General features: G+C 36.2%; 1 protein-coding gene across 2 annotated transcripts in view; it reads right to left on the minus strand.

Moving 5' to 3' along the window:
• The window catches only part of DPH6 (diphthamine biosynthesis 6), a 475,806-nt gene that overhangs the window by 213,271 nt on the left and 239,116 nt on the right, over nucleotides 1–23,419 (minus strand). The window contains exons 9-11 of one of the 2 annotated variants that reach the window (XM_036736795.1): nucleotides 8,784–8,934; nucleotides 7,117–7,248; nucleotides 1,280–1,409 (exon numbers count right to left, since the gene is read on the minus strand). In XM_036736795.1, coding sequence (XP_036592690.1) covers nucleotides 1,280–1,409; nucleotides 7,117–7,248; nucleotides 8,784–8,934 — 413 coding nt within the window. Of the gene's footprint in view, nucleotides 1–1,279; nucleotides 1,410–7,116; nucleotides 7,249–8,783; nucleotides 8,938–23,419 lie in introns of both variants that reach the window. The other variant, XM_036736794.1, reaches the window with a different exon arrangement.

Raw genomic sequence — 23,419 nt, forward strand, 5'->3', positions numbered from 1 at the left:
GGGGTTAAGCGACTTGCCCAAGGTCAAACAGCTAGTAAGTGTCACATGTCTGAGGCCGTATTTGAACTCAGGTCCTCCTGACTCAAGAGCTGGTGCTCTACTCACTATGCCACCTAGCCGCCCCTGCTGAATTGAATAGAATCAAACTCATTTGTCCAACAGGTATTCAACTTCATCTGACATATACTTTATTACCTGAAATAAAGGAGACACACAGTTGTATAAAAATTTTTGTTTGAAGTGTGTATAGTTTGAGTAATTTTACTTGATATAAAAACCTTGGGAATTACATGAAGTCGAACTTTTAAAATCTGACAGATATAAGAGACTGGATTAATATTTTGAAGAAAAAGCAGTCTTTCCAGATTACTGAGTTCATAATCTGGTCATATTTTTGGTATGTCTCTCCTAAGAATTTATCTAAGACACTTTTCACTGAGTCATTTTGCATTTGTTACATGCTGCTTTAAGACTTATATTATTTCATGGGAATTTTTTTTCTCTCAAAGTGCCTCAAGGATAGAGATCTTTTGCTTTTATTTCTTATGCAGACCCCTAGAATAGTGCTGCCCACACAGTGGGTATTCTGTAAATACTGGTGAATGTCAAGAAGATCCACCTATAAACATCCACTTTTCTGTAAAACCATGGGATGCCAAAACAATTGGTCAATTCAGTGAAGCATCAGTCAAAATCTTTATTTGATGTTTGTGTAGACAAAACAACTCCTTCACTGTTGGTTTTTTTCAGGCTGTGGAAACAGCCTGAGGCAGATTCATCCAAAGGGTAAGAGAGAACTTCTGGGAGTTTCTAGTGTTGAGGTTGTATTCATAAGATTTAGAGGACAGGAAAGTGGGTATGTGGTAATGTAGTTATATCTGGGGTCGGATGGTAGGGCGGGGAGAGACTTGTTAGAAGCTCTAGTATTTTGAACATAAGGACTTCTTCTCACCCTTTAATCATCTCCAATACATACGTTTTATTTCCTCTGGAGATTTCTGTTATCTAAGCATAAATACATATTAACTATAGAGTCTCTGTCTTAAGCTTTTATCTTTCTCTTAAGGATTACTAAAGGTAGTTGTACAAAAAGTGAAAACTATCTAGGGGAACAATTGGCATAGGGAAATAGGACAGAGAAATACGAAGGCACTGTGTACAAAGTTCACAGATTAACGAATCACTATTACAACTGAATAATACACTAGATATAAAGAAACACCATGCAATTGTAAGGGAAGACACACATATAACATACATAGTGGTAGCAGTTACATACCTTGTAGGTGGACACGAATTGAACATTTTCACATATGCTGAATTTATAGCAGAAAAATCTTCCATATTTCTGACATACATGTATACCAAAATAATATCTTTCAATTCCAATCCCTTTGCATTGATAACAGCTGTAAAAGGAAAAAAAACAACAGTTTTAAGTCTCCAGTCTTTCTGGTTTTCTAACACATTGCTCCCCCTCTCTGTTCTGCCATCCAGCCACACTGTTCCTCCCACCAATGTTCCATTTCCCATCTCTATGCCTTTGCACTGGAAGCACCCTATGCCTGGAGTGTTCTTCCCTCCTCTTTACTGACTCTTAGAATCCCTGGCCTCCTTTAATATTCAGTTCAAGCACCACTTCCTCTAGGAGGCCTTTCCCAGTCCTCAAGGCTGCTAGCATCTTCTCCTTTAAGGCTACCTTTCTATCTGCTCAGTATTTACATTGGGTATATTGAGGTATGTTTGTTGTTTCCTCCGATAGAATGCAAGCTCTTGAAGGCTTTTTCTTTGTATCCCCAGTGCTTAGCGCTGTGCTTATCCTATAGCATGAAAGTATTAAATGTTTGCTGATTGATTACTCAAACGTCTTCTGGGCTGGTTGACAAGTCACTAAAGAATGCTAGTTTCATTCCTTTATAGTCACCAATCTTTCTGGGCTCCAGAAGGCATTTTCTAGCTTGATCACAAACCTCATATGACTGGTCTTGGCTCTGAACAACTTTTATCTGCTTCCAAAAATCAAATTTACTCAAAGGATAATGATTTGCCATTAGAATCACTCGAAGGTAATGAATTTTTGTTGAATAAATGAATGCTACTATTGAGGATACTCAAAAGAATCTGTTGTAGACTCTGAAGGAAATTCCAAAGAGAAGTTTCAAAATAGATTTGAGTGATAAAGAATACACAGGCTCCCAGGGTAACCCTGACGTGTCTAAGAGTTATTTGAATATATAAGTTCAGATATATTTGCTAAAAGACATTAACATCACTTTACAGTCATACCCCATAATTCTGATGCTATTTAAAACTGGTTTTCATTCACATGAATTTCTCTGCACAGAGGTAAATGACAGATCTGTACAACAATGTTCTTTCTGAAGAAGCCTGTAAGAGCTAAATGCTTTTTCAAGCAACTCAACCTTTAAAGGCCTAAGCGACAGTTCTTTCCATTAGCATTAATGTCATGGAACTATTAAAATTTGCTATATCTTAAAAAAAGAAATTACCTCCAATGGAAACCTATAAAGCTATAGCAGGTCGGCAATGCTAAAGCTCAGCAAGTGCTTAAAAGTATGAATTTCTGAATATTAAAAAAACAAAACAGACACAAGGCATTGTAGCCCTTGGTTCTCACTTAGCGAATCTAAAATAGAAGCAGGTCCCTAATATGCCTGAAGTGCTTCAGCGGCAGAGCAACTTCATAAAATCCTTTCTAACTTATCAAGTGCCCTTAGTTAAACAAAAAGAAAAGATAAAGGATGAATGGAAAGATGAATGGACCTTTGTCAAAGCACCTAACTGCAGCCATAACTGAAGAGGGCGGCTGGCGACTACACTATTTGAGAAAGCTGCTCACTTGAGGATCAAAGTAATGGAGACAGTCACCTCCTTTTTTTCTCCTAGTTTGAAATTCTATGTCATTCTATATTCTCTCTGTAAACAAAAGCATCAAAGGAAAAAAGGAAAGAAAACAGATTTTTAAAAGAGGTATAACTTTTCTTACAGGTTGCTCTCATGGAAGGAGTCTTTAATAAATTAAAATAATAATTTCAAGTAGGTCACAAAGCTAAAATTCTAGTTGGTCAGTCACCAAGTATTTATTAAGCATTCACTATATGTCAGCAGGCACTGGGCTATACTCTGGGGACAAACACAAAGTGTGAAACAGTCCTTACTCCCAAGGAGCTTACCTTCTGATGGGGGAGAGTACAACTACATACACAAATACACACATACAAATATACTATACATATATATGTACATACACACATATATGTGTTTATGTATATATGCAGAATAAAAATAAATATAAAGCAAATAAATACAAAGAGAGCAGGATCGAGGAAGGAATATATTCCAGGTATAGGAGAGAGCCAGTGTAAACAGTTCTGGGAAAAGATGGTTTTTAAAAAGAGGCCAGAACTTTCAGCAGGCACTAAATACATACTTGTTAAATGATTCATATAAAACTTCTTCTTTAGAATACATTATTTTCCGGAAAGAAATTTCATTTTGTGAAGAACAATTTATCTATGGAGGGGCAGACTGACTGCTTTCAAGCACTATTTGGATCTTGATAAAGTATTTTTTGTTCACGCATCTTCTGTGGATTTTAATTCTCATTTCTATCCTTCAAAAGATATATCCTTCAAAAGATGATTTTCACTGGAGTGGGCAGTCTCTCTGGCAATCCCTACATTCCCACTAGATAGTTTAGATAACAGCTGTGGTTAAAATATTTCATCACCTAGTGGCCAGCCTTCTGGATATAAGCATTCCTAAAATTAGCTAGGCTTGTTCTTGTACAATTAATTGCTGGGTCTACTGTTGGGCCTAACCTTTTCAGGTCTTTTTGTGTGTGTATGTGGGGATGGGAGGCAAACTTATACTTCACTGGTATAGCTTTCAACGACTCATGGTTAATGTCACAATGTGATAGCCAATCAGACTAAGATTTTAATGAAGTGTTTTTAAGTATCTCAAAGGTTGTCACATAAAAGAAGGATTAGTCTAGTTCTATTTGCTCACAGAAAGCAGAATTATAAGCAATGAGTAGAAGTTGCAAAGAGGAAAAATTAAGCTTGGTGTAATGAAGATCTTTCTAACAAGGAGAACTACCTAAAAGTGGAATGAGTCATCTTGGGAAATTGTTCTCTCTTATTAAAGGACTCCAAGCGAAACCTGGTCATTTCTTACGTATCCTGTAGAGGGAATTCTTTTTCTGGTACAGTTTGGACTAGATGGCTGCTCAAGTCCCTGGGATCCTGGATATCTGTATAACCTTGGCCAGGTTATCTCACCTCTTGAAGTCTTAACTGTCTTGTACACAGATCACACACAAGATTTAGAACAACTGTATTAGACGAGATGTCATCAAAAGAGCTTTTCAACTCTTAAGATATGAAGCTATGACCTGCAGGTTGGGTGCTCATAATACACAAATATTTCTTAGTTAGAGAGAACTGAGGCAAACAGCAGCTGAGTGACTTGTGTAAGGACACACAGTAAGTGTCTCAGTTTAGATTTGACATCAGGTTTTCCTGACTCCAGGCTCAGCACTCTATCTACTGCGCCACCTACTGTACTTCAACTTCCAAAACTTTCATTCACTGATATGAATTTTAGACAAATATCATTATGAAAAACAATAGTGAGCCAAACTACTTCCAGTGTGCAGCAGAACCAAGGTGCCCTATCTGTATCACGAAGAAAAGAAAGATGGCATAGCAGAGCATGGGGTCAGGTAAAATAGAGTGGACTACAGTGGCACTACAATGATGTTTTTGGGAGGTTCCTCACAAAAGTAAAACTAAAGCCACTTTACTGGGGAACACATCTTAATCCTGGAACTTAGAAAACATAAAAAATTTTGCTTGCTATGGCATTCTGGTTCATTCCTATCTGGAAGGAAGAATACTGGTCAAGGGTCAGATTGTGAGGACAAAGGAAGATACACAAGAAATGCTAGCCTCCCCCATGGCATCCCATTGTCCCTCCACCCACATTCCTTTCCCCTACCCCACAAATGTGCAGGAGAAAAGAGTCCAATGTTTAAGGTAGACATCAAAGACAAATTAAGTCAAGATGTACCAAAAGAGTAGATTCAAATTATTTATCAATTAAGTTCAATTAAGGTGGAATCATAATAATTCACTGATTCCAAATTTAAAAAACTGGTAAACCCAAATAATTGCTAGTTAAAAACTTAAAATGGAGAAGAGTCCTTATAGGTCACAAAAAGATAATAGAGTTATTTTTAATGGAATGGGTTCCAGATATAGAGGACACAATTTGGCTTTTTGATCTATGCAAATAAACCTCTTAAAATGTCAGTGAGAGATATTAGAAAACATGAAAGAGTTCTTATTGAAAAGTACGTAAGTATGAGAATTTGATGACTATCTAGCAAATTAGTTAGCACTCACACTTGACAGAATGCTAATTTCATGACCATTATACATGAGCAATAGTATAATATTTACCATATTCTATGAAATGAGGATCAATTTTTTAATAAATTAGCATCTAAAATATATATTTCTTATGATTTATCAACATTAAGAAGGGTTTCCTTCCTGATCTCAGCCCTGCTGAAGTCCAGGAGAAAATATAGATTTCTAAATCCGTCTGGCCAAACTCATCTTCTTTGGGGGTGATTAAATCCATTAACCTTGCAAAAAGAAGGTTAAAAAGACTTCTGTATACTTCATTCTCACAGCATGTGAGAGAATGGGCAGAAGTTATATGTGAACTGCTGGTGGGGTTCAGGAAAAGCACACACTAGCAGATGATCAGCGCTACTCCAACTAAAATTTGGCAAAGAAACATAACTGTGGTTTCTTCAGATGACAGCATCATAATTCATTTAGCTCTCCCCTGCCTCTTCAAAAAAAGACCAAAACCTCACAGGAAATGTGAGCATTGACATTTCTACCCAGGATCAAAAACTGACCATTTTGCCAAAAATTGAAAACAATACAGCTAATACTGTAAATGTACAATAATGTGTTGAAAGAAGTCGGCTGCTGAGCTGGTCAATGACACAGTCTGTCATTTTTTTTTTATACTCTGATGGATGATAGGTAAAAATAAATATGTTTGGATTGGCAGATACCCATGCAAATATAATGAAAACCAAGTAAGTGTTATAGATCCCTCTTGCATCAATTTGCAGATTATACCCCAAAGATTTAAACTGAACACTCGTGCTTTTAACTGCAAGTCTGATTACACCTTTCTAGCTGATTTCCAGGCTGTTAAAAACTAGCTTAAGGGCCATCTAGAAGATATGATTTCTTTGCCTTCTAAAAAATGCTAAACCTTCTTTATCACTCTGTATTCAGTCATGAACTCAGCTGCACAAGCCAAACGTAAAGATTTTATGGGCCAATCCATCATGAGAATTCGTGAACAAGAATACACGTCTACTCATGCAGGCACTAAGAGTGATTTCCATTTTTATGAATGAAAAAGAGCTCTGCATAAACATTCTTTATTTAAAGTTTAAAATGAAGAAAGATGCAAAACAAAATGGGGACATTTTGGTTTATATGTCATTATCTTGTAAGAGGGGGTTAGTAAGGACTCTGGTTTATAAGATTCCCAAGATAACACTTCCTCCTTTGCATTAAGTACGTCAATGAAATTTATGTCTGCTGACCTAATCCTAGATGCCAAAACGTACAACAGCAACAGCTTTCTAGAAAAATTAATTTAAAATTATGCTGATAACAAAAGTACTTTAGGAAGCCCCTAGTATTGACAAGCATACAGATGAACACGTAACCAGAAGCCCCAGGATCAAGTGATTTCAATAAAGCTCTGGAAATATATTTTGGAAATAATTAAATGCTGCATATTTTATATTTCTCCCCTATGTGGCATTCTGTGAATTTCCAAATTGAAGTATATCTTTGTATAATCAATATTAAATTTAAAATATCCAAATTGTGGATGCTTGCTAAAGGTACTGGTTATGGGGCAACACAAATCCCATAGCTATTTTCAGGACTAGGATTAAAAAACCCCAACAAATCTCTTCATTTTTACTTTTCCTAAAAGTAAAGAAAAAATAGTTGCATTATTCATTGTGAAAATGATTAGAGTAAGCACCTTGGAGAGAAGAAAAGGCCTCAGCTGCTGCATCCACAACACTTTCCTGCTTTGATGGAAGAAAGGAGGCTGTGATGCTGTTAATCCAGTGGTAACCATTTGGAGATTTTCCTGAACACCCTGATTTCTTACCTGGGAAAGAGAAACAAAAAAAAAAGTTAGATTAAAACTTAGCTAATAAAATAGTGCAAAATAAAATACCCAGAAATGTCACATCTTACAGAGTGAAATAACATTTTATTAGACTATCAGGCTAAATCACAAGTTTATAACAATTAAACCATATCTACACACAGAATGATAGAGTATAATCAATGTCTTTAAATTTATTTTTAAGTTTGTTTTTTCTTTAAAACGTAATTTTAAAGAATCAAAAATACTTGAATAATTTATCTTAATGATTCCTTCGCTGCACATTAATCCCACTGTTGTATAACAGTTGAAAATGAAAAACACAGAGTTGAAAAAAGATATTAAAAAATAAAATTTCTTAATTTAAAATGTAGGAAAAAAGTAATTTTTAAAAACCTGTCTCTAATCTAGAAGTATCAGCTTGAGAGTTGCACTAGGAGCCCATAATCATTATTTTTTATTTAAGTACCAGGACACTATGACATCTGCAAAAATCAGGCTTGTATTGCTGTACATATTGCCTCAAAAGTCTAAAAGTAGTAAATAATCAGAAATCCATAATTCTCCATTATGAATTAGGTTTGCTGTATGTACAAGCATAACATTAGGAGAAATGAATTAATAAATTAATTCATGCAAATACAAATTCAATTATATTGTATTTTTATTCTGGAGAAATTAAATGTCAAAACTATTCACAATAGAGGATTACTTGAGTCAGAGAATTTTAGAATTAAAAAGAACTTTAGAGATCACCTAATACAACCATCATTTTACAGTTTCCCACACGAAAGTGAGAGAATATAAGTAACTTGTCTAAGGTCACGAAGCTAATAAATACTGGAGCAGAACTAGAACCCAATTTTCTAATTTCAATGTTCTTTCCTATACAACATACTCTTCCCCATCTTACCACGCCAATGTTGAAAGTAAATCAATTACTGCATTTAACAATAAATTTTGTAATAAAGTAGGCAAATCTCCATAGGCTCCAGAGTTTGCACATGACTTTGTACCTTACAAAAGCAAAATGAGGAAGACTGTGAGATTTTCAGACTTTTAAAGAAGTATCATTTTCAAACTTAGGGTTTTCATATTAACAGTTAATGCTTCTCATTACATTAAAAGGAAGTGAGGACAATTCATATTTAAAAAAGCAAATGTTCATCACCTAACTACAAGTTTAATCCATCTAATTTTAAAACTGTCTACATGCAGAACATAACTAGAACCTGTTTGATTAAATTTAGTTGGAAAATAGTTAATGAAATCATTTCCACTGGTTTTAGTACATTTTTCGCTTTTCAAAAGTTGGGAATAGGTGTAGCTTTTTTTTCTTGTGAGTTGTAGGCTGTGGAGACGTAGCTTAAATAGTAACCAACAGGAAAGCAGTAGGGCAATACATGTTATAAATATATATTTGTTTATATAATACATACATATTTAACATATGAAATTATATGTGAATAGAAGCAAATAAGAATAGATATATATTAATAAATAGTTAAATATAAGCAATTAACATATAAACTCACAGTACTGTAAAAGTGGGGGATACGACGATTTCCAGGTGGGAGGTGGGATTTCATCCTGGCTGTTTTCTTCTGCTATAGCAGAAATATGATCCTCATTACGTTCCATCTCACATGAGCAATTAATTGCAAAAAGTTTGTCTGGGGATGTCAACTGCTGGGGGAAATTATACTAAGGATGAGACTGAGAAATGATAAATCAGAAATTTAGGACTTAAGGAAATAAAGCTAAATTAGTACATATTATCCAATATTATTAATAGGAAAAAACATAATGGACGTAGACTACCTGGCAACTGGAAAGAAGTGGAGTTCAGTATTATAATCTTGGTAATGGCATATATAAATAATGAGGGATACTGAGGAGCCAAAGCACCAGACTACAATAATGCATTATTATTATTATTGTTGTTATTGTTCAGTCATTTTCAAGCGTTTCTTACTCTTCATGAACTCATTTGGGGTTTTCTTGGCAAAGATACTGGACTGTTTTGTCATTTCCTTCTCCAGCCCGTTTTACAGATGAGGAAACTGAGGCAAACAGGGTTAAGTGACTTGCCCAGGGTCACACAGCTAGTAAGTGTTTGATGCCAGTTTTGAAGATGAGTGTTCCTAACCCTAGACCCAGAACTCTATCCATGGTGCCAGTGCATTATTATATGCACTTTAGGCAATAGGGATCACCCAAAAAGAAAGCTGTCACTCAGAGATGAGAGGCTGAAAATCATAAAGTGAAAAGCACCTTGTCAGTAAAATTTAGGACCACAGCGGTGCTCATCTATTGGCCTATGGGTCATTTCCCCTCTTTTCTCAAGGAGTTCTGTATCTATCTTATAGCCTTCTTATCCACCCCTCCCCACTTGCTTCTACATGAAAGGGCTTCAACAAACATTATGACGTTTCCTGAAGCACGCTAACATCCCAGTTCTTCAATTTCCTCAAATTTTATGATATGATCCTCCATTCTATCTGAGCCATGCACAGGAATGGTTATACCCTTGATTTTGCCATCATTCACAAGTTTTCTACTTCCTTTCCGAAATTCCCTTATGCGACCATAATCTCCCATTGTCCCACACATCCCTAAACCTAATCTTTATCTTCGCTATGACTTCCAATTCCTCCATTTAATAATTTCTCAGGTCATTATCATCTCTGTTATAACTTTTCTCTCCTCTTTCCAAATTAAGACACTGTAACTTGACACTTCCCAATCTGTGTTCACTACAAATTTATTTTATTTAACCTTGAATGGGTCCTCACTGTAGCAAATAATCCTTTTACATATCTTTAATGGATTCTCTAACTAGTCAAGGTATCTATTTCAAATCTTCTCTCCTCAAACCTTGTATAAATCCTCCTCCTCCCTTCTCAGCTATGAGCCTCACCTTATGCTTCACTGAGATAATAAAGACCATCTTTGGTGAACTCCATCTTCTCTCCTTTTCTAGACCCCCCCCCCCAAATATCATCCCTCATTCTTGATCCTGCTTTTCTACAGTATCTAATGAAGTAGCCCTCCTTGCCAAAGATAACCCTTTGACATGTGCTCTTGATTCCATTTCTGTCTTCTTTAGCAGTTTTTCTTCTCCATTGTTCCTATCTCCCTTTATGCTTTCTGGTTCCTCGACTGCTACCTACAAACATACTTATTCCACCCATCCTTAAAAAAACCATTGCTAGACCTGAATGTTTCAAGTTATCACCCAAATCAATATCTTTTCTTCCTTTCATAGCCAATCTCCTAGGAAAATGATTTTCGCCCAACTGAAAATTCTCTTCTTATTGCTCTTGACCTTTGAGTTTTAATTTAGTCACTCAACTGAAACTTTACCCTCTAAAGCTACCACTATTCTCTTAAATGACAAATGTAATGGTCTTTTCTCAATTATTATCCCTCTTTAGCTCCAAGTAGCATTTGACACTATCGATAAGTCTCTTTTCTTCTTGTATACTGCATTCTCTACATTTTCGTGATACTATTCTCTCCTATATGTCTGACCACTCCTAAGTCTCTTTTGCTGGCTCTTCCTACAAATAACTTCTTCTAATTCTGTATATACTCCAAGGTTCTGTCTTTACCTCCCTTTTCTCTCCACTACTGCACACTCATCATCTCCCACAGGTTTACTCTGAATTATCTCTCTGCAGGTAACTCAGATCCACACATCTGGTTGTATTTTCTCTCAAGCTTCAGTTCCACATCACAGACTGTTTATTGGACATTTCAAACTTGATGTCCCATAGACAACCCAAACTCAAATGGTCTAAAATAGAACTCAATTTCTCATTCTCCCTCACCCCATATATCTAAACAGTTGACAAGTCTTGTTGCAGTCACAAAGCCCCTTCTCAGTAATGAAAAGGCCACTCACCCTCTTAGTTCAGGCCCTCTTACGTGGACTATTGCAATAGCCACCTAATTAGTCTCTTAATCAAGTCTCTCCCAGTCTAATTCATCTTCCACGCAGCCATCAAATTGATTTTCCTAAAGCACAGCTTCAACTATGTCCCTTTCCTATTCAATAAATTCCAGTGACTCCCTATTGCTTCTAGAATAAAATGTAAATTCCTCCCCAAAGTCCCCAAAACCTGACCTCAACCTACATTTCCAACCTTATTACATATTACTCACCTCTTTGCACTCTACTGTCTAGCTAAACTAGTTGTCTTGCTGTTCCTCACACATGACTTTCCCGTTCTCATGTTTGTGCCTTTGCCACAGCCGTATTGCTCCATCCACAAAAAATGCAATCCCTGCTCAGCTTCATTTCTTACAATTCCTTACTTCCCTAAAGACTTAGTTTGAGTCTGCAGTAGACTAACTTCTACATGAAGCCCTTCCGTATTTCCCTAGTTGCTTGTGACTTCCTTACCAAATATAAAGTTATTTATTTTCTATACACTTATACGTGCATTTGAATGTAAGCTGCTTGAGAAGGGATGGTCTCATCTTCTCCTTCGCATCCCTAAACAATACACAGTGCCTAGACAAAAACAGGAACTTAATAAATAAATGTGTGTTGACTGTACGTCATGCCAAGCTACCATAAGAAAATCACAAGGACCACTATTAATACAAATATGTCCAAATAGGTAAAATGAAGCCCAAAGGACAGAGTGCTGGGTCTGGAGTCAGGAAAATTTATCTTCCTGAGTTTAAATCCGGCCTTACATACCTACTAGGTGTATGTCCCTGGGCAAGTCACTTAATCCTGTTTGCCTTAGTTTCCTCATCTGTAAAATGAGCTGGAGAAGGAAATGGCAGACCACTCCAGTATTCCTGCCAAGAAAACCCCGAGTCACAATGTGTTGAATGTGACTGAAAAATGACTGAATGACAACAAAAAGGGATAATAAAACTTAAAAAACTGGCTAGTATTGTAATAGCAATTTGAATTTGAAGATCTTTCCCACCCATTGATAGGCCATGTGACCTGCCTATGTCACAGGAAGCCTAAGTCACGTGTGGTGAGAGGAGCTTCCTGAAGTTATGTTACAGGCAATGCTGAGAGAGAGATAAAGATGTTATGGCTGCTAATGGCTGCCCTTGTGAGTGTTAGAGCTGAACAGGCTGACTTAGCTGGACAGTGAGTTTGTTTTGGGGAAGACCCCAGCAGAGGGTCAGCGAGGTTTTGGGATGGCGAGGCTCCATGTTGTGATATCCTGTGTGGAATGTTTAACTGCTGTGATAGACTGGATAAATGGCTTGTGGGATATGATTCTCTCGTGTCTGAATAAATGATTTACTTCTTCTACCTCCTATGTGGAGAGTCTCGTACACTTTGCGATACGGAACTACATAGATAAGTTGACAATTATCATCTATATTGTTATTATTGCCTTACTGATACAATCATCTGTAAAATAATGAATTTATTTCATTCCATGTTAACTCTGTCCTGAAATACTGGTATTTTGGATTTAAACTACTTCAAAAATTTAATGGAAACAAACAAAAAACAACCCGAAAACTTTGACTCCCAATTTTTAATTCCTTTTCCCTAAATCCATCAAATTTTCCACCTTAAAAAGAACTGTACAGTACTTTGATTCTTAGTAATTTTTACAATAAATAAACAAGTCTACAGATAATCTTGAAAGCTCTCTTGGAGATTTTTTTTTAACTATATAACAATTTCCCCTTGTTATAAAGAGCTTACTGTAAGGAATTTCATTTATCAATGCAGATTGATATTTTGTAACTCATAATCTTAAGAGAATTGCCTGAGAGTAATAATAGATTAACGGACTTGATGGTATATATCAGAAACTTAACAAACTCAGATCTAGAGGCTAGCTCTCTATCTACTTATCCAGGCTATCTCTCAGAAGGAAACGTAACTACTTCAAATCATCACTTGTACTCCCCAATAAAGTTTGTATTAAAACAGGAAAACCCGCATAGCTTATAGTTTTTATAATGACAAAAGTTGAGGGTACAATGAAATTCATCCTCTTCAAACTCTGAAAAATACTTTTAGTGTCTCTATTTAAATCTCTATTTTAGTGATTCTCACTATATATTCAACGTGTAGATCTTTCTTTTAAGGGAGCAAAGAAGATTATCAGATTTCCACATAAACTACTGCATAGTACCATACTGCAGAAAATATTCCTGGATTGGTCATTTTCCCCTTCCCACGACTGAGGGAGAGAAGGTAGTTTTGCTTCTGTCCTTGCCACTATTTTCCTCAAGCTCTGATAACTTGGAGTAAACCATGTAACTGCATTTTTAGGAAATTGATCAATAATCACTGAGTATAAATTTTTAAAAAAATGTCACATGAATTACAGTCTATTTACTAAATAAATAGTATTTGAATTTCAACTACCACCACAAAAACTCATAATTAAGCACTCCTTACAATTTTATTTTCAAAATCTACACTCACCCCCACAAAAAGGAGCTGCTCACAATAATAAACACTGTTACAAGGAGATACTTTTGCTACTTTATAGCTGTTTATACACTCAGAAGAATTATTTCTTTCATCTAAAAACACACATGTATATATATATAGGTGTGAATTTAAAGAATGATTTTAAAGACTACAGATGAAAATCAATCTCATCGTAGTTACATCAAGTATATAGCAACCTTATGTTCAGTTGAATACTTCACATAATACAAGGAAGAACCAAGTGGTCATTTACTGGTCTGGAAAAGAAGGCATCTATTCAAATCATCTGACATTAGATAATTTTAAAGTTAGCCTTGCCAAAAGGAAGCAAAGCCAAAATCAATTCTAAAATCAGAAGAGAATAAACAAAGTATCTCTGTCTACTCTGTAATCTGATTTGTCTACCCAACAATCCATTTACTAGAAAAACTCAAAGGAAGGAGACAGACTAACTAGAGGTACACAGAGATTTTGACTGAGTAATCCATTACCATTCCACATGTTTAATAACAATTATTTTTGTTTAATGCAGGCTATGCTCCCCACAGCAAAGCCTGAGGTCAACTATAATGATGTATTTGCAACACCAAAATCTATGTCTTGCTAAAAGGTGGATGTAATTTGGAGAGGTTTATGATCTCAGTTCATGATAAAGGGTTAGAAGCCAGACTATAAGGGCAAAAGCTCTAAGAAGAAAAGACACTGATTTCAAAAAGGAAATGCAAATGGTCAATAGGTAAAGAAGTTTTAAAAATAAATGTTCTCTCTCTTTAGAAAAATGTTTGTTTCAGTCTGAAAGTTCCCTTATAAGCAATGGAACTGACCCCTGGCTTATAATTATGCTTGGGTCAAAAGTCTAAACTAGAAATTCAAAATGTACATAAAAGCCTGGCTTTAGTAGGAAAGGAAAGGCTCCAGTTAAGTGAAGGCTCTATGTTTGAAAGTTCTCAGGAAAGGCTCAATTACAACTCCCTCATTCTTTTTGGAAAAGTAATTCTAACAGAAAGGTCATTCCCTGGGAGAGGTTCAAGAGGAAGTTAATAAGAAAATCTACTACAAAAAAGGCCTAATGTTCTCTGACTGGACTTTATTTTATTTGGTCAGAAGAAAAGCCAGATGATAGAAAACAGAATGGTAAATTACTGCTTTTTATGTGAACTAAATGAACAAGTAAAGTTTGAAGAGTAAACTAAAGATAGGGAAATGATATGTGATTGTATATTTTATGTATTAGTTCTATACATCTGTTCCTGGGATAAACTAGGAGCTCAATAGAATTCTACTCCAAATTTTATTTGGTTACAATAAAGCCGTAAGAACCTTCAAATGAATTCTATTTTGCAACTTAAGAATCTGAAAAAAAAATCTTATGTAAACATTGTGACATTACTACCTGATGACAAAAACTCTCTATTTATTAATCTAATAGAGTTGTTAAAAATCCAAATAAATTCTCATATAAAATGGGCAGGTACCCAATTCTCAGATAATTTTAATATTTAGGCTCTACTACAACACCACAAACTGACATTTAAAAGTAGAATGTTTCTTTGATTATTTGCTTCAACAAATGTTAGATTTGTTTTCTTTTAAGGTATTGAGAAAACTTGATTAAATTCAATTAACATAAAAAAACTCAACATATATGAAACACTTACCAGGAACTGATACAAAGACAAAAGTAAATCCTTGTCCTTATAAAACTCACATTTTACTTAATGTATATTAAGTATGTATATGTATACAAGGAAGTACAAAGCAGACACAAAATAACACATAGCAGTTTCAAGAAGAAGAGAAAGCTAACAATTAGGGAGACAAGGAAAGATCTTGTGTAGGAAATGGTTCCTGACCTGTCTTTGGAGGAAGCCAGAGATTTTACATGGTAGAGGTGAGGAGGAAATGTATTCCAAACACGGGAGAGAAGGGTCATTTGCACAAAAGATGGATGTCAGAGATAGCTAGCAGGACAATCGGAGTGTAACAGAAAGTATCTGAAGGACAGTAATATGGAATAAGACTGGGAAAGTAGGTGAAAAGCCACATTGAAAAACTCTTAGAATACCAAGCTAGGATTTTGTATTTTATCCTAGAAATGGTAGAAAATTTTCTTCAATTTTCTTTTTTTTTTTAATTTAATTTAAATTTATTTATTTAACATATTTGGTTTTCAGCACTGATTTTCACAACAGTTTGAATTACAAATTTTCTCCCCATTTCTACCCTCCAAGATGGCTTATATTCTGGTTGCCCTGTTCCCCAGTCAGCCCTCCCCTCTATCACCCCCCTCCCCTCTCATCCCCTTTTCCCTTCCTTTCTTGTAGGGCAAGATAAATTTCTACACCCCATTGCCTGTGTATCTTATTTTTTAGTTGCATGCAAAAACTTTTTTTTTTTTGAACATCTGATTCTAAAACTTTGAGTTCCAAATTCTCTCCCCTCTTCCCTTCCTACCCACCCTCCCTAAGAAGTCGAGCAATTCAACCTAGGCCACACGTATCATTATGTATAGCCCTCCCACAGTACTCATGTTGTGAAAGGCTAACTACATTTTGCTCCTTTTCAACCCATCCCGCTTTATTGAATTTTCTCCCTTGACCTTGTCCCCTTTCTAAAGTGTTTGTTTTGATTACCTCCACCCCCATCTGCCCTCCCCTCCATCATCCCCCCCTCTTTTATTTTTTTTTTATCTTCCTCCCTCTTCTTTCCTGTGGGATAAGATACCCAACTGAGTATGTATGGTATTCCCCCTCAGGCCAAATCTGATGAGAGCAAGGTTCACTCATTCCCCCCTCACCTGCCCTCTCCCCTCCTCCCACAGAACTGCTTCCTCTTGCCACCTTTACATGAGATAATCCACCCCATTCTATCTCTCCCTATCTCCCTCTCTCAGTATGTTGCTCTCTCATCCCTTAATTTCATTTCATTTCTTTTACATATCTTCCCTTCATCTTCAACTCACCCTGTGTCTGCTCTCTCTCTTTTACATATATATATATATATATACACATATATATATACATACACATATAAACAGACATATATATATACACATACATACACATACATACATATACACATAGATATATACATACATACACATTCTCTTATATATATACATAAACATATACATATATATATATGCATATTCCCTTCAACTACCCTAATACTGAGGTCTCATGAATCATACACATCATCTTTCCATGTAGGAATGTAAACAAAACAGTTCAACTTTAGTAAGTCCCTTGCAATTTCCATTTCTTGATTACCTTTTCATGCTTCTCTTGATTCTTGTGTTTGAAAGTCAAATTTTCTATTCAGTTCTGGTCTTTTCATTGAGAAAGCTTGAAAGTCCTCTATTTTATTGAAAATCCATATTTTGCCTTGGAGCATGATACTCAGTTTTGCTGGGTAGGTGATTCTAGGTTTTAATCCTAGCTCCATTGACCTTCGGAATATCGCATTCCAAGCCCTTCGATCTCTTAATGTAGAAGCTGCCAGGTCTTGGGTTATTCTGATTGGGTTTCCACAATACTCAAATTGTTTCTTTCTGGCTGCTTGCAGTATTTTCTCCTTGATCTGGGAACTCTGGAATTTGGCGACAATATTCCTAGGAGATTTCTTTTTGGGATCTATTTGAGGAGGCGATCGATGGATTCTTTCAATTTCTATTTTGCCCTGTGGCTCTAGAATATCAGGGCAGTTCTCCTTGATAATTTCTTGAAAGATGGTATCTAGGCTCTTTTTTTGATCATGGCTTTCAGGTAGTCCAATAATTTTTAAATTATCTCTCCTGGATCTATTTTCTAGGTCAGTGGTTTTTCCAAGGAGATATTTCACATTGTCTTCCATTTTTTCATTCCTTTGGTTCTGTTTTATAATATCCTGATTTAATATCCTAAAGTCACTAGCTTCCACTTGCTCCAATCTAATTTTTAAAGTAGTATTTTCTTCAGTGGTCTTTTGGACCTCCTTTTCCATTTGGCTAATTCTGCCTTTCAAGGCATTCTTCTCCTCATTGGCTTTTTGGAGCTCTTTTGCCATTTGAGTTAGTCTGTTTTTGAAGGTGTTGTTTTCTTCAGTGTATTTTTCAGTATTTTTCTGGGTCTCCTTTAGCAAGTCATTGACTTGTTTTTCATGGTTTTCTCGCATCCTTCTCATTTCTCTTCCCAATTTTTCCTCTACTTCTCTAACTTGCTTTTCCAAATCCTTTTTGAGTTCTTCTATGGCCTGGGGCCAGTTCATGTTTTTCTTGGAGGCTTTTGTTGTAGGCTCTATGACTTTGTTGTCTTCTTTAGGCTGTATGTTTTGGTCTTCTTTGTCACCAAAGAAAGAATCCAAAGTCTGAGACTGAATCTGGGCGCGTTTTCGCTGCCTGGCCATATTCCCAACCAACTAACTGGACCCTTGAGTTTTTCAGTGGGGTATGCTATGTTCCACGTTTGAGGGGGAGGTGCCAGCTCTGTCAGATCCGCACTGCTCCTTCCCCAAGAACCCCCAACCCGAACTGGGCTTAGATCTTCGGCAGGCTGTGCACCCCTGCTCTGATCCGCCACTTAATTCCTCCCACCAGGTGGGCCTGGAGCTGGAAGTAACAACAGCTGTAGCTGCCCCACCTCCGCTGCCCCCGGGGCTGGAAGCCGAACCGCGAACTCCTTCCACTCCCGCAGCTTTTCCCACTAACCTTCTCCGCAGTCTTTGGTGTTTGTGGGTCAAGGGGTCTGGTAACTGCCGCAGCTCACTGAATCAGGGCGCTAGGGTCTGGTCTGGATGGTCCACGCCGCTCAGGCTGGGCTCTGCTCCATTCCGTTCCCAGCTCCCAGCTCCCAGCTCCATGTGGAATAGACCTCACCCAGGGACCGTCCTGGGCTGGAGCCCTGCTTCCCTCTGCTGTTCTGTGGGTTCTGCCGTTCTAGAATTGGTTCAGAGCCATTTTTTATAGGTTTTTGGAGGGACTCGGTAACAGAGCTCACTCTAGTCCCTGCTTACCAGACGCCATCTTGGCTCCGCCCCCCTTCTTCAATTTTCTAATGGATTATAATAGGCCACTGATGAGACAATGCTCTCTAATGGCAGAGACCACAATTCACCCGGACCTTTTCAACCTAGTAACTCTTGTCTGTGTCCTTTCATATCCCACATAGGGTGCCTACCTATTAGCAAAAGAAACAATTGATGTAAAATGCACTTTGTAAAGCTTGTAGTGCTAAGTAAATGTTAGCTGCTATTATTATTATTATTGCCTAGGTCTTTTAAAATTATAATATAATAGGATCTTGGAGCTGGGAGGAACCTTAGCAGCTACACAACCATCTCTTGTTATAGATAAAGAAAGTGGAGCTGAGAAAGGTTAAATTATTGATGGTTAGTATCTGAGACTGGATTTGAACTCAGGTCTTCTTGACTCCGCACAATGTTCTATTCACTGCATGATCGATGTCCCATGTTGTTCCTCAACTCTACTTACCTAACCAGTCGGCCCATTTCTTCTAATAACATGTCTGTACAGCATACAACTGTTTTTATGCTTCACATGTTAAAAGTCAGAGGATCACCAAAGTTATGTCTATGACTATATCTATCATGGAATTCATATGATCTTAACATGCATGAAAGACAGTACCTGGAACTGTTAAGATTTTATTTAGTTCCACTGAATTAATTAATGGCACAAAAACATAATAAGATTTTGTATTATCAGCATAATCTAGTTAGCTTTGTGACTAAGAAGACATGTTCTTGCTATATGCTTAAAACTGCCCTAAGAGTTTTGGGGACACCCTGTATTAGCATAATGTGCAACATTCTACATGTTCTTTTCTCATATTTTCATGATCTATGTAGAGTATTTTCATAATGACTTTATAAAGGTGATAAAACAGACAGAAGGGTCAAGGTTGTTGATGTCTTCTCAATCACATTTATGATAGTGATGCCAATCATGATTTTTCCCTAACATTTACTATTTTTCCCTCTTTCAAATATTTTGAGAATCAAACCCTCGGTGCCACAAAATTAGTCTTAATTTAGGACAATTTTTAACATGGATTTCTTCTATGTCCAGTACATTTGATTAGTTTAACTGCTTTTGTCTTTTGTCTTCTTTAGTGCCATTTCTACTTTCTCATCTAGCAAGCATATTAAGGACTGAGATGTCAGCATATAAATGAGTGGATCTATGGTTAGCAATGAGGAAAATTGTTACAGCAATGCTGAATTCAATTTTTCATCTGTTTGTTACCCTCCTTTCAGATTAATCTTTGTATGATATGCTTTAATATGGTAATCTCCCAGGTTTCTGCAAACTCACCTTTCACTCCAATGCTTTTTGTTATTACATGAAGTATTATTCCTAATCTTCCAAAACTCTCTTCCATAATGTTTTGCAAATGCACATATATTTTAAACCAGTACTGTCTTTGCTTGTCAGGTTTCTTCATTAGCCATGGAAAACAAATTTTGAGATACTTTCTAGGCTCTTTCAGTCTTCATGTTGTAGCAACTACTTAACTTTAAATGTTCATAACGAATGCTGATAGTCTGTATCAATATATTTTCCTTGCTTCATTTCCTTTTTTTGCCTTCAACATCTTGTTTAAACAGGTCATAATGGAGCTCTCGTGATTGCATGCTATATTGCACCTTTATTTTTTCTTCTAATTTTTGACTAATTTTGACTTTTGCTTTAACAGGTCAATGATTTGACTCTATGGAGACAGTTGATTCAGAAAAGACTTCTGCATTGGTAACCAGTCACTTCCTATCTGTTGAGATAGGAAAATGTCCTTTAAAATTCATTTCCCCCTTTTATTCAGAGGATCTATTCACATGTAGACACAGTATAAATCTTTGTGATATTATCTTCTTGAAGAAAGTGTTTCTGGTATACAGTAATAAAGCTTTGGTGCAGTTCTTGAGCCACTGGACTTTTTGTTTTCTCAGTCCTAAACAATATTTTTTGTTGAACACACACCTTAGTTTTGAAGATAACTGAGGCAGGTGTTCACACAGAATCTAAGAATTTGAGGCCCTTCATAGATTTTCTAGTCTCCCCATACCTGAGAATCCCTTCTACAACCTCTTCAACAAAAAGTCTACTTAAAGACTTATAAGTCACAGAGATCCACAATCATTTGAGGGGGTTCATTTTACTTTGTGAGGGTTCTAATTCTTAGAAAGTTTCTCCTTAAAACAAGACTGCTTTTCTTCTACCCATTGCTCCTAGTTTTGGCAGGGAAAGGGAGAAAGGAGTGGGGAGAAGAAAGTCTAGTGCCAGTACCACTTCTACATGACAGCCCTTCAAGTATTTAAAGACAGTCATCATGTTCCCCCTAAGACTTTTCTTCTCTAGGCTAAACTTCTGTTCCTTTAACTGGTGCTTGTGTGGCATCTTTTCTACATATCTTGGCATTCTTGTTGATCTCTCCTGGGTGTCTTCCAGTTCATATCCTTCCTAAAATGCAGTACTGAGAAATGGACAAAATTCTCTAGATGTGGCCTGATCAAGTCATATGACACTGAAACTTTTACATCTCATCCATTAAAACCAAACTTAAACGCAACGTGCTATATGAAGCCTTCCATAATCTTCTTTACCTCACGTAGTATTTTGTTTTGTACCTCTCTAATGAACATACAATGCAAGACTGTGTGCTATAATTACCCATATATGTGTCTTATTTTTCCTATTAGATGAAAATTCCATGAGGGATGGCCTATATCTTATACCTAAACTTGGTATTTTACCCAGTGCACATGCAGTAAGGTATTAATAAAGGTTTATTTTAAGAATGAATAAATTATGAAGGATTCAAAAAACAATTCTAATAAGTACATGTAACATAGTACATTGAAACAACACATTTATTGTTATTCAGTCATTTTTCAGTCGTTTCTGACTTTTCTTGACCCCATCTGGGGTACTCATGGCAAAGATACTGGAGAGCTTTGCCATTTCCTTCTCCTGCTCATTTTAGAGATGAGGAAACTGAGGCAAACAGGGTTAAGTGATTTGCCCAGGGTCACACAGCTATTAAGTGTCTGAGTTGGATTTGAACTCATGAAGATGAGTCTTCCTGACTCCATGCCTGGCACTTTATCCACTGTCCCACCTACCTGCCCCAAATAACACATAGGTAAGTATTAAGGATAAGGATGGGGATTGCATCTGTGATTTTATTGGTGTGGGGAACCCTTGGATGAGGAAAATTCCTCTAACAATATAAATTGGCACTCTATCTGCAACTTAAAATCTTAGAGAGTTATGAAGGACACTGAGAAATTGTGTCCCTACCAGGTGATTACCCTGGGTCACACAGCAAATATGTGTAGGGGGTATGACTTGAACATAGGGCTTCTTGGCTCTGATGTATCATTTCTATGTACTAACCATGCTATCTTGCAGTAAATAATAAATATTCCAGTAAAGGATGAATGACAACTGCCCATCTGAATTCCATAAAGTCACTTCACTGGAGTATGCAAAAGTTTAAGAACAAAAGAGATAGCAATTCACTAATCAATGCATTTTAGATTACACTATATCAAGTGATAACTGATTTATACAAGGAAATAATGAAGCTTTACTAGATTATCAAAATGAATGGTATTAATAGTATTAATAAAATGATTTGTATTTGTATCTAGCAATTTATCCCTCAAAAGGCTATCTAGAAATTCTCTTTCTCACAACTTTTGCATTTTTCTATCTTTTTTTCATTTTTCTATGCTATTATCAAGCCAAGAAAAAATGCAGGTAGATTTGTTCAATTCTTATGCAAAAGTGCATCTTGAAGTTTCAGAGCAATGTATTAAACCATAACAATGGATAAAATGTTATTCTCCCTGAGGCACAAGGGCTCATTGCGCTGACAGAAAGGATCTAGAACAAATTTCTATGTTGTCTTTTTAGTTAAACAAGAAGAGATTTATCTGAAGAATATGCACACCAGAAAGGCAAAGGAAACAGTGGTTTCTATTTTCAAAGTAATAAGAAACACTAGGCTAAACTGCTAAATGTATATAAAATTCAATTAAAAATTATAAAATTATCATTTATATAATCCAATCTGAGAAAAAGATGTTTAAGTTTAGAATACAGATTAAACAAATAATATAGGGGACATCATCATAATTGCTTTGAGAAATTTAGAGCAAAACTGATCTGATACCTTTTGGATTCATTCATGAGTACCACCTGGAACTGTATAAAGACATAGGAGTCTAATAATAAACTCCTTCCTGATTATAAAAATGAAACATTATAAAATCTATAAGACACAATGAAGATGAAATACTACTCCATCATTTTTTTTTTTACCATTACATGAAATAAACCTCTTTAATTAAAGTTCTATCTTTAGACTATGACAACTATTTTTTAAAATGGAATTCAGGCAATAAGCCAGCTTCATCTCAAAAATGTCAATCAACTGATGTGATGGATTCTGATGAAGGAAGGAGGCAAAACTCAAGTTGTTCTAGCATTATGTAGTTCCAACCACGTTTTTCTCTTCTGTGTCTTTGTTTAGTTTTTGTAAGCTGAACTAGACTAAAGGGCTGTAGGCAATAATTTTATTCCTTTTTTGTAGGATTTTCAATATATCAAATAACTATAATTTCATCAATGTGTGTAATTTCCCCTACTGGTATGGACCAAAATGCCGTTTGTAATTTAGTAGTAGATGCTATTCGAGAGTGGCTTGGATAAAAAATTTATCCCCCTGAAGCCCACTT

The sequence above is a fragment of the Trichosurus vulpecula genome, chromosome 8 (assembly GCF_011100635.1).
Source record: "Trichosurus vulpecula isolate mTriVul1 chromosome 8, mTriVul1.pri, whole genome shotgun sequence".
Taxonomy (NCBI): Eukaryota; Metazoa; Chordata; class Mammalia; order Diprotodontia; family Phalangeridae; genus Trichosurus; species Trichosurus vulpecula.